The 12,928-nt window shown below is 38.3% G+C and overlaps 1 protein-coding gene across 1 annotated transcript in view; it reads right to left on the bottom strand.

The window, feature by feature from the left end:
* The window catches only part of CHM (CHM Rab escort protein), a 179,623-nt gene that overhangs the window by 133,107 nt on the left and 33,588 nt on the right, over window positions 1-12,928 (bottom strand). Inside the window, 2 exon segments of the mRNA XM_020964591.2 lie at window positions 407-528; window positions 2,381-2,453. Coding sequence (XP_020820250.2) covers window positions 407-528; window positions 2,381-2,453 — 195 coding nt within the window.

Raw genomic sequence — 12,928 nt, 5'->3', positions numbered from 1 at the left:
AGAGGGGTGATAATTGTCTAGGAATTGAAGAGTGGTTCAGTGAGAGCAGGAGGTAGCAAGGACTAAGAATGGCCAAGAAAGGAAAATCTCCCAAAGTGGAAAAGGCCACCTATCACTGGCGGTCCTCAGGGGACAACTGAGTGAACATTTTCTGGGGATGTAGTGGAAGGCATTCGGGCTTGGGTCAAGGCAGGTTGGAGAAGATGACCTCTGAGGACCCTTCCAACTCGGAGATTCCATCATTCTATAACGTTAAAATATACCTTTGCAGAGAAATGTATAATTCTTGGTTCTTTTATACAACAGAAATAGGGAGAAAATGATTATAGCTCAAATAATAACAATTGAGGCCTTGCTTTTATAATAAAAGATTAAGAAATGCTTGGCTTTCAGTTACTGTTCATACCTGGCATAACGAATGACTTCCACATGTTGGATGGTCTGGTCTTTCTTACGAAGAGCAACGCCTTCTTCTGCTTCCAGTAGCAGCTCTTGCCACGCTGCCCATTCGTCCCCATCACTCTCTTCCTAAACAACATACAGATGAAGGACTCTGCTTCATTTTCATTCAAATGGAACAAACCAAACCTGTACCCACAGAATCAACGTTTCTCGATTTCTGGAAGTAAGCACCCAGTCCCATCATTTCTCAGAAGTTTATCACAAGACACACACATATACACATACACACACAAACACATTCACTAAAGTTGAACTCAGACAGAATTCAGTTCTGACATATTCAAAGCAAAGACATTATTAAAGTCATAATCTGCTGAGAGAAGCGATCCAACTTATCTTGACTGACATAGGGCCATCACTGACAACTATCAGTATACAGCTGCTCTTAATTATAGTGAATAGGTAAACAAATAATACATTCAAATTCAACAAACATTGGCTTGGAAATGTTTATGTGGGACAGGGGTAGCCAATTTAATTGGAGGAGATATATAGTGTATGTACGTATGTATATATAAACACACACTGTGTGTGTGTATAAAAATAGTCTAGGACGAAAAATAGAAGAGAAAATGAACACAACAGTACTAAATTTTAATACAGTTTAAGAAACTAGAAGTTATTTCTCTATTTGGACTTCTGAATACTGGTCATGTCACAGATTAAACGCCACAACAAAAGAAATTACTTTGAAAAGCACAAATACAAGAGACAGTATCTGAGTATATCAAGTACTGTAATATCTAATTTCAGATTGTTTTATAATCTAAAGGTTAAGCAATACAGAAACAAGTAATATACTTGATTTACATGACTTTTCCCAGCAAAAGCTCAAAAAGCATCATATATTCTTAAGGATTTAGTGTTTAAATATAACACTTCATGAACAACTGAGACATGCAAAAGCACTGACTGAATGGTTCAACACTGCTGAATCTGTGAGAATTAGCATTTTGGAATAATGGATAAGATTCTCTAAATTAAAACACAACTAAAAAACTGAAACCTATAAATCAATAGTTTCTGATGCAAACAGATTTATTTTTTTCTTTTTTGGGGGGGGGGAGAGGCAACGGGGGTTAAGTGACTTGCCCAGAGTCACACAGCAGTGACTGTTATGTGTCTGCGGCTGGATTTGAACTCAAGTCCTCCTGACTCCAGGGTCGATGCTCTATTCACTTCACCACCTTGCTGCCTCAAACAAATTTCTTTTGCAAAATGCTAACTTAGAGAATTGATAAATTCATATTATAGAATGTGTAGCCTTGAACTTCAGAACTTCCTGGACTAGAGTCAATCCTATGTTGGATGGCAGCCACTCTTAGAGAACGAAGTATGCCACCTATTAGATACTATAAACTCTCACACAAAAGGTCACAGGCTACATTAGAAGAACTCTGAGTGTGGAGTCATGGATTCCTCAGACACAAGAAAAATACTGATGGTCTGGGGAAGGAGGGCACCTATGTCAACAAAGCCCCAATTCCAGAAGCAAACCAGAACTTCCAAGTTCTAAAAGTGCTACAAAAGCCTTCCTACAATGGGAACTCAAGATGTCAGGAATCTGCTTATCACATTCTCTTCCTTCCTCAGCAAAGCTTTCAATTCATACTAGGGGGGGCTGGGGGGATTCTTTTCCTCAAGTCATTTCAACTTGACACTGGAAGCAAGTGGGAAGAAGGGTCTTGTTTTTATAAGAATTCACTTTACAGCAGGCATATCAATTTTGTAAAGAAGGTGAGAGCTGGAAATTCAAAACAACTAGAGTAATTCTGGAATAGAAGTAAACTGAATATACATCATGTTTGGTACAATGAAAAACAAGACAAACCCCACGGTAACAGGTACGATTCATGATCTGGCATGCATCCCATGTTAAAATGGCCAAAACAAAACAAAAATCACAGCAGAACTTTACCTGATACTCCTTTATCCAGGACAATAATCCTGAAAAGCTGAAACTGGCCCAGTTTCCTCCATAATAGCTTCTTCTGCAGCAGAAATAAGATGGACAAGAATGAAAAGGAAGAAAACATCAGGAAATGCTCAAAGCAATTTACTCATCTCAATAAATAAAACAGCTGTGAGTGCAGGAGGCGCCACCAAGTCCACTAGGCTTTGGAAACTCCTTTTGAAGCCTTTCACTTCCTGAGAGCCCCATTTAATGGCTTGTTAAAAAAACTGGCAAACCTGTGAAACTCAAGGTTACATGGGTTGTGTAGGACAGACCCAAAATACAAATGGGGTCAGACAGCATGTGCATAATGAATCACAGGATTAAGGCTGGAGGAGATGTTAAAGAGGATCTAGTGCACCCCCTTCTTTTTTACAGATGAGGAAACTGAGGACCAGAGACGCCAAGGGACTTGCCTAAGGTCACACAGCCTTTAAGTAACAGAGGGAACATTCAAACCTAGGTCTTCTAACTAAAATTCTCTTTGCACTACAGCCCCAATTTCTTCCACCGGTGAGCCTCTCTAAGTTGGAGGCCAGGGCCCTGGTACCATCCATGTCATAAAGTGAACAGCCACAGATCCAAAGAAATAATTTTTCAATTTTTCAGCTCTTACTCCCAGCACCGCACCTTCCCCTTCCCTCCCCCTCCTCTCCCTGCCATCTCCCACCCCCACACAGTCTCTTGTCAGGCCTATCTCTACATGACACCCCCTTCCAGTATGCTGGACTCTACAGAGCCAAGCTGATGCTATGATTGGGCCAGAGCACAGGGTCAGGAGAAAGTGGATGGAAAAGCCCTGGTTTGCCCTGACCCCCAGCACGGCTTGACTTCATCTATTATTCTTTTTCCCACTCTCCCAAAGCATCCTTTGGTGGGCTTGTGGACAATTCATTAAAATCTCTCAGTTCTTTGAGTTTCGCCCTAAGGTTCCTTCTGCTTAATGTACAACACGTTGCCCAGAACCCACAAGCGCACTTCCTGGCATTTTTCTTGAGAATTCCAGCTATCACAGCAATTGCTCACATCCACAGCCTCAACTAAAAGGCTGGAATTTGAGGAACTTGGAATCTTTGATCCCTTAGGTTAGAGATCAGCTCAGGGAAAGGGTGGAGGGCGAGAGAAGAGGGATGCTGGGGCTCCCCTCCCTCCTCTAAGGAACACGGACCACCAAGGCAAGCTTGGCAAACAGGCTGATGATTTCAATTTTAAAAGCTTTAGCATAAAACAAAGCCACCAAACTAAAGTCTTTCGCTTTCTTTTTCAAGCCTCCACATCAGGGCATAAGCAAATACTTTTGGCTAACATTGCAAAGATTCATGATTAAAGTGAAAGACCTTTTTGCTGGGACAACATACAAGTGGAAGTGGCCCCAGCATACCTAGCAAAGATTCTAAAATCTTGACTCGCATGTGAAATGTCCAAGATAAACCGTCTTCAATTCACAGCAGTTTGAAAAGACAATGGGAATCACTAGATGATTCCAGTTGCAACTCTACCCCTTCAAAAGAAGAAAGAAATGGATAAGAACAGGGACTGAATCTCTAATTTCACTGGGATAGGGAACTCCCAGGTGAGGCCAAGCCCTCTACTGAGGCAGATCAACACTTTCTCTACAATTCAGGGTGCAGAGGTGTCAACCCCAAGACCAATGTGGCGCAAGGTGCTGCAAGAACCAGATTAAAATGTAATTGGGAAATGTTGAGCAAGATAAATAAAAATATAATAAAACACAGATAACGTTAATGTGTGATTTTCTAAATCAATCTGCAAGCCCTGGGGATCTGTTTCTATTTGAGTTTGATGCTACTGGCCCCGGGGACCACTCTGAAGTTAAGTGACTTGCTCAGGGTCACACATCCGGAGTATGGTCAAAGGCAGGCTTGAACCTAGGTCTTTCTGGCTTGAAGGCCAGCTCTCCGTGTAAGACCAAGCCAGATATCACTCTCTCTGAAAGAAATGACCAAATCAGTATTTGGTCAAAATCTATTCTCCTGCCCACCCTCTAGATTCAGTCATAGGGCTTTTGACAGAGCTAATTGGTTCTAATATTTTTCCATCCATGTCTCATTTTCAACTTTTCCTGTTGATGTGCTCTTAACATCACCATCTGGTGATCTCATTCAATTATGTATGGAAAAGGTGAATCGGGGCTTTCATTAGTCTAATCTCTCTGACAAAAGAGGGCAACATAATACCAGTAAACTAGCTATGGAAGACCAAAAAGATTGCAACAAAATGAGCTGCAGTGTTTCCATGATTAGAAATGAGATTTAAGACATTTTTCAGGACGTTTCAATATCTGCTAATACCAAAGCTGCCAATGGGATATTTAACATTAAAGCCAGCCTAGATCACATGTAAAAAGAAAAAACCAAAATGCTTTTAAATTTGGCCTAACTTGATGGGAGTAGCTTGCAAATTAGATATTCGAATTCTGTTTCTAAAATGTGATTTCCTCTGGCTTTAGGACTACGGCAAAACTTTGCAAAAAAGGTTAGGTTACTGATTTTAAACGTACACACGCAATTTATTTTAAGGACAAAGTGAGAATTTCCTGACTTCATGAAAAAAGGAAAAAGGGTATGGGAAACTTCTGCCAATTTTGTGTCACAACTGCCTCCTCACTTCAACTCAAGAAAGGAGCTGCTCACGATGAGGGATGGAGCTTGTTATCATTACCAGGAAATAGCTGGAGAGACACTCCATTTCCAGTGTTGTGGCTCTCTGCAGCACAAAGGACAGAATCTACCCACCCCTCGCAGTCAGGCCACGAAATATTCAGGGCTGGTCAAAGTTATCTCCCCCTGAAATTATCAACAACACACCATAGGGCACTTTCATTTTCTACAGCAGAAAAAATTTTGCACTCATGCGATTGAAATAAGTCTCTGGCTTCCCTCTTGAGTAGAATCTACACTTTATAACTGAAGAAAAAAGGATTTCATTTTTCTCATCTCACAATGGTACCATCAGGGTACCACCCATTTTTTTTCCTAAGACAGTAAGGATATGAATTACAAAGCTGATTCCATTAACCCCAGTAAAGCCACAGAAAAATGAAATCAATATCAAGGTAAACTTTCAAACTCTTCCTTAACCTTTACATATTTTTCCCATTTAAAAATAGTAGCCCATAAAAAAATTAATTAAAAAAATAAAAATAGTAGCCCAAATGATAATGTCTAGGAACAGGAAAATAAATTACAGACAGGTAAACAGAGGGAAAGAAATTGTCTGGGTACCATTTCTATTAAATGAGATCTACATTCATTAACTCCTAACTGTCTTCTTTTTCACTGTGTCCCATAATTACAATCTGATACCGAACCTTCTGTGAAAGTCTTATCCTTATAGATTTCTAGCATACTCCCAAAATAAATTACCTAGTGCAAAAGGAAGTCATTCCTGTTCATAAGTACAAGAATCCTAATGAAAGAAAACTACTGGCATTCCTGAAGGTATTCACATGAGAAATGCTTTACTGACTCCGACTAGGGGTTAAAAGTGTTTTCAGGCAGAGTACGGCAGGGAGTCAAGCTCAGCTTGCTGAGTAAAAAGTGGCCATTATCCACCCCCAGAGCCTTCCCCACAGAAACGTTACTATTAATACCACCTTATACATTTTAAGCAGTTCCTCAATGGACAAACATTTACTTGTGCCTACTGTGTGCGATGCCACAGCTCAAGGCCTGGAAGACATAAAGACAAAAAGCAAACATGCCCAAGGAGCTTACATTATGATGGGGGGGAATAGCAAATATACAGATAAGTAAACAAAGTATCTGAAATGTAAATATATGATAATTAAGCACTTCCATTTGATTTGATTCTCACAGGGATCCTGGGAAGTAGGCAGTAGACAAGGATTATCCCACTTTACTAAGATCAAATTGAGGCCCTTCCAGATGAAATGGCTTCCAAAAGTAATGGGCAGAAACAGCTTTTTCCAATTTTACATTGTGCCTGTGCTACAGGATTCTGTCTTCCTCCAGCTCTTGAGAGAGAGAGCTGACTTCACTGGGAAACAGGCCCCTAGCTAGACTTATGATTAATATGGTGACACTTATGGCCTTCACGAACTAATTCATACCCTAGCAACAACTCAGACACTAGAAATGTTGAGTTCTGGCCCAGTGGTCTTCAAAGTGGAGGCCCTGGCCTGACCCCAAGGGGCATGTGATAGACCAGGCACAGGGTAGGAAGATGGGATGCATCTCACCCTTCCTGCAACGGCCAGTCGAGGGACTTGTCTCCAACTCAACCATACTTACCCCATGTCCCCCCCCAAAAATCAACTCAGCTACTGCCCTCCACCATGCAGACTCCTAACTTCTCCCTTCTGAGCCAGCTATTGGCCCCTCAGGGCAATTATAACTTAACGACTACTCAGACACCCTTAGCAACAGGTGCCATTGGGCAAATTCTCTGCCTCTTTCCTCCTCTTCTCCCTCCCTTCCAGATATAAGCCCTCTGCCCCACAGATCACCTTCAGGGGAGCAGATGCCCCTTGGAAGGCAGGCTCTGTGCTTTGGGCAGTGGCCAGTGAACTAAAGCTTGTGTAATCTTCAACTCCTCACTCTTCCTCACCTCAAACAACCAATCGTTGATAAAACCTTATTGTTTGCATCTGACGTCTCTTGTGCCTATCCCCTTCTCTCAGCTCACAGCTCCCTCATTCAAGCCTTTATTGCCTCTAGCCTGGACTATTAGAGTAGCCTCCTAATTGGCCTTCCAGCCTCCAATCTCTCCATCTCCAACCCATCTTTTCCTAAAGAAGAGATCTAACTAATTCACTCTCCTTCTCAATAAACTCCAGTGGCATCCTATTGACTCTAAGATCAAATATTATTGCCTTTTTATATATACTTTTAATTATGTATTTAATATACATAACTATTAGTGCAGTAGAACACATGGATAATTTAAAACCAAGTAAACATGCACATTAGGGGTGCCTGCTCAAAATATTTTTACTAATGGGGTGCATTATCAGAAAAGTTTGGGGACTGACATTCTCAGTGAACACAAATCCTAACTCCTCACGTACTCTGTTTGAGGACCTGGTGAGACAATTTACAAACCTTAGATAACATGAAGTCTAGACTCTCTTTTCTACCCTAATTCATGTAAATAATGGCCATGGGAGTAATAACTTTATAACTTCTAATGTTGGAGTGACTCTTCATTTCTAGAACCTGACATAACACAGGTTTTATTGCCTGTCTTGTGTTTTAAAGTGAATATGCAATTATCTTCTGGTATATTGGAGCAATAGGACAATAATTGTTTGGCATTACTCCTAGTATCCATTTATCAGTTAGCAGTGAGCCCAACGTACTCTGCACATTAACAAGAGTCCCAATTCCGCCCAGAGCTGGTGTGAAGTGTGCACAGTCACTCATGGCTCAGGATGTTCCTTGTTAACAAACCAGCTTGGCCTCAGGCTTTCTCCTCCAATTCTCACTTACTAATAACCTACTTTATCTGACCCAAGGGGAAATGGGTCAGGGAGAGGTTAGGAAAGGGAATTTTCTTCCACCACCACTCCTCAATGCAAACTAAAGTGGAAAACATAAGGCCTCTAAAGTTCGGAAGGACTCCCTCCTCACCCAGTGGCCAGCTTTCCCCAAGGCTCCCTGGGAGACAGCAGCTTCTGAGAAAGACATGGCAGCAGCCTGGGATACCAGCTGCCCAGGCTGCACAAAGGCTTCCTGACTTTCAGGAACCATTCCATGAGACTAACTTGTTCTTCACCCATTGAATCTGACACTATTTTTAGGCAGCCAAACCAAGTAGACAAATGGATATTACTCAAGCAGCAGCAGATTCTCAGTTGGATTTTCATCTCCTATTTGTCCTAAGGCCAAGCCATAGAACCTGTTCTCTTTCTGCCACATGAGATAGCCTCCTTTCTTGTGTAAAGGGACTGTTGTATTCCCTGTGCCTGGCACACAGTAGGCCTGAGTAAGCACTTGTTGATGGACTGGTCTGTCAGCTCCTTCAGGGCAGGTACCAGATTGTCCCCAGAGCCTAGCATGGCTACATTGAACAAAGCAGCACAGAAAAAGGTCTGCTCAATTGAATTCTCAAATATTTCCCTGCATTCTCCTTTCATATAGCTAGCCTTTTTTCTTTACCAGCTTTGTAGGCCTCCACCAAAAAAAACAAAAACAAACAAACAAACAAAAAAAACACCCCTGCACTCCAAGGACCAAATATTCTATCACAAACTCAAGCACCTGATGATGATGGGATGGCAAAACAAGAGCTCATATCTAGTCAAGCAATTCATTCCCTTCTTTTTTTTCCCCTCATATCTTTACTTAATCTAAAGCTAGAATAGAAAGAAATTACAAGCATTTGGGTGCTGGTCCTGGCTGGGAAATTTTAGGGAAAAAAATTAAAATCTCTTTTAATACCATGTTCAAATTGTTCTACTCTGTGTAAAGGATACAGGATCTTCCAGAAAAATTTTGCAAAATAAGCATTTGGTGATGCAATTTACAAAGAAGGCCCAGGCAGCTGACTCACCCCACTTCACTGCTACTGCAATCAAAGATTCATTTGTGCACAAATTGTACATATATTCAATATATGTAATATAATGAACTTTAAAGAGCCAAATATTGAGTATCCTTTTTATTCAGGAGACAAAGAAAAATGAATTTAAGTGACTCCTCTTAAAACCAATGCAATAGTCTGACTCATACTAAAAACTAGTTAATTTCTTCTTGGGCTCAAAGTTGCACAATTTGAAAATTAACGGGAAACAAAAAAAAACCAACAACCCTGTAACAAAATTGTGAGGAAAAAACATAAAGATTGATAGCATGAACAATTACTGTAAGAATAATAACACTAAGTTCACAAGAATATAAACTTTTGGTCTTCCTGTATCTTCTTTTTAGTAACTTCAAGTTGAAACTTCATGCCAATCTCTCCATTTTGAATTGCAAATTACTTTTCTAAATCATTTAGCATCTATCCTTGAAATTTCACATGTCAACAGCTCATTAATATCTACAGTAAATGTAGCTCTTTGAAAAGAACCACAGATTTTACAGTTATTGAGACAGATAGCTGGCACACAGAAATAGAGCTCCTTCAATTATAATTTGGCAGAAGCTAACTTTAGTTTAAGATCTGTCTACAGGAATTTATGGCAACCCAGCAAGGAAGTGACTATTTTGAATAAGATTAGCTGCTGTTGATGGTAACGCTTGGACAGTGTTTATAAATCAACAGGGCTTTCACTTAGTATTTTCTAATGGGCCACTTCAGAACCATCAGCCACCATTACTTATGTGGTATATTATGATAGATGCAAACAACAGATGAAAATTAAAAGTAATAAGTTGATCTTTTTAAGGTAATGAATGCTATATATATATGTGTGTATGTATGTAAATATATACATATATATATATATATATATATATATATATATATATATATGTACATGTAAAAAGCTTTCAGTTAATGGGTGCCTACAATAATTTCTAATAATTTTTAAGCTTCAAAGTTTTAATGAAAGACAGGTTAATCTAAATAAGTTAAATTATATCATCCCTTTTTAGGACAAATTAGATAAATTGTATGACTTATGAAATCATATAAGTTCTAGAATAAAGGTAACCAATGCCATTTTCCAACGGAATAGCTAAATAAATATGACAAAAGTGATTTTAAATTTATTAATTCTTAATGTTAACATTCACCTTACTGTGATTCTAGAATTTTGCAAGCTCACCAAGTCAAGCTGACTAGAAAAAAAAATCATGGTGTTAGAATAAGTAAACTATTCCACATAATGGAATAATTCCATAAAATATATTCCATATAAACTAAATAACTAAGCAACATTACAAGCTTACCTTAAAGGAGTATTACATTATTAATCTAGTGACAACTTGGCCCATCAATGGTGCAGCCAACTCAGTGATAGAGGTAACTCTTCCACAAGAACAATCCTCCACAGAGGATTTTGTTTTCATTTTCCTAAGAAATTTAACACTAAACATCAATAAAAAGCAATCTGTATTTGCTTAGAAGCTATTATATTCGAATTAATTTGTCTCCATGTATCAAGTATACCAAATATGCTCTCATCAGAATTCTTTTCTATTTAGTCTCATGCATTTTTCCTCTGATGTGGTCATAGAGTTACCGTACGTTTCATTCTTATGTTTTATTTTTTTCACTTGGCATTTCACTGCCATTATTTCATTAAGGTCTTTCCCAATTTCGTATGCTTGCTGTTCATAATTTCAATAGTATTCCATTCCATTAAATGAGGGTACCACAATTTATCTAACCATTCCCCTGTTGTTAAATGGTTAGCTAGCTTCCAGTTTTTTGGAAGATATTTTGACAATTACATATAATGCTACTACAAGAATACCTTAAAAACACTTTTTATTGTTGTTTTGGGCAACACATTCAGGGCATATTACCAACAACAGAATTACTAGGTCAATGGTATGACTGTTTTGGTAACTTTCACTGCATGTTACCAGATTATTCTTCAAAATTATAGGTTTGCAATTCTACCAGAAATGAGTAAGTATACTTGTTCTTTCCCAACTCTACTAGCATTATTTTTTATTTTATTTTGCTTTTGTTTTACTGCTGTTAATAATTTAAGGCAATTTGATGAACAAGAGATGATACCTCAAAGTTGATTTAATTGGCATCGCTGATTATTAACAAAGTTGAGTATTTTTTTCAAGCAATTATACATCATTTGTTTCCTCATTTGAAAATGTTCAGGTCTTATCCTTTTACTAATTATCCATTGTGCACTGAAAGTTATCACTATTTTTTTAAAGTGCCTTATATATTTTAGACTTCAGGTCTTTCACCTGTCAGATTCCCATATTTTCCCAATTTGTTTTTTTTTTTCCTTTTATACTGTTTTTTGTTGTTGTTGTTATTGTTGTTGTCGTTGTACATGAATTTTTAAAAATGTAGTCGGGCATGTCTATCTCATCCTCAATAATTCCTTCCATTTGTTGAACAGAAAAAAATTAATTTCCCCTCCACAACTGAGAAATGCTTCACTCTATTTTGTTCTATTTTTCCCAGAGTTTGTTTCTAAAAGTCTAAGTTTCTCATCTGGTTGGAATTCATTAGGGCATAGACTGTAAGTCACAGATCTAAATCCCCTTCCAAGAAAAGTGACCATCAATCTCCCCAAACACATTTGTTAAATAATGAATCCTTTCCTCAGTTTTTATTGGATAAAGATTTGTCATACAACTAATCTATTGTATGGTGGATGTCTTGTGTACCCATTTCATTTCACTGATATACTGTGCTTTTGGATACATCTAGTACCAGATAATTTTGATAACCAATTTATAATGTTTTAAAGTCTATGAAAACAAGACTCCTTTCATAAACTCTGCTGAATGTGATCATTAATATTCTTGCCCACTTATTTTTTCATATAAATTTTGTTATAATAACAATAATATATAATACATAATATTATAATGTTATAATAATAACAATATATAAGAAGCCCTTTGATGTTTCAACTGGATTGAACTAAATACATAAATTATTTGGGGAGAACTTTTGGAGAGTCATTTTTTCCTATATTAATCTGACCCATCCACTAACACTTAGTATTCCTCCAGTTATTCAGGTCCTCCTTTATTTTTGTCCCACTGAGTGTTTTTATAACAAAATACAAAAACTATTTACAAACCTATTTTTTCCCAAATCTGAAAACTGTTTAATCCCTTACTAGTCCTTTATTTCATTGCTTCCATTACAAATGCTGGAAACTCTTAGATAATCGCACAAAACAAGTATGAGTACACAATTTCCAAGGTTAGGTATCTTTTCCACCCTGCTGCTGGTTATGTGATAATGCATGAACGGGCTATTTCGTAATCAAAAAGGAGTTCCATGGAAGCAGCTTTCATGATCCAAGATTCGCAAAATCTAAATGCATCCGAAAATTTAAAAGTAAATCCATTTAGGTAACCTAAAACAAAATCCAATGTAGCATTTGGAAGTACAACCTTCACATCCTTCTCCAGACCTTCTGCAACACTGAACATCTACTAAGCAGCTACTTGTACACAGTGTACTCCCACAGGTAAATATGTCTATCTTCCCACATCAATATGGCCCTAGGCCATTAATAAGCACCAAGCCAGGAGCTGTTGTTTTAGCAATGGCAGTGGCCATGTGATGAGCCAGTCTTTCTTTTGATCAGACTGTATGAATGGCCAAGCCAGAGTTAGGGCTGGTTGTTGTTATTGTTTTGCAAGGTTACCAGAGTAGTAGGCAGGCTATGTTAAAATGGAAGGTGTTGACCAAATGATAAATTATGTATGTGCATTTGGAAGTGGGTAAATGACTGGACACAAAGAATACTCATTTATCGCTCAATATTGCCTTGAAAGGTCTCCAGTGGTATGCCCCAGGGATCTGTCTTAGCTCTCTACTATTTAACTTAAATCTTTACCAATGACTTAAATAAAGAAGAGATGCAGA

The sequence above is a fragment of the Phascolarctos cinereus genome, unplaced genomic scaffold (assembly GCF_003287225.1).
Source record: "Phascolarctos cinereus isolate Bilbo 61053 unplaced genomic scaffold, phaCin_HiC Scaffold_8;HRSCAF=390, whole genome shotgun sequence".
NCBI classification, from domain to species: Eukaryota; Metazoa; Chordata; class Mammalia; order Diprotodontia; family Phascolarctidae; genus Phascolarctos; species Phascolarctos cinereus.
The sequence above is the reverse complement of the archived record's forward strand: the minus strand, read 5'-3'. Positions and strand labels throughout refer to the sequence as shown.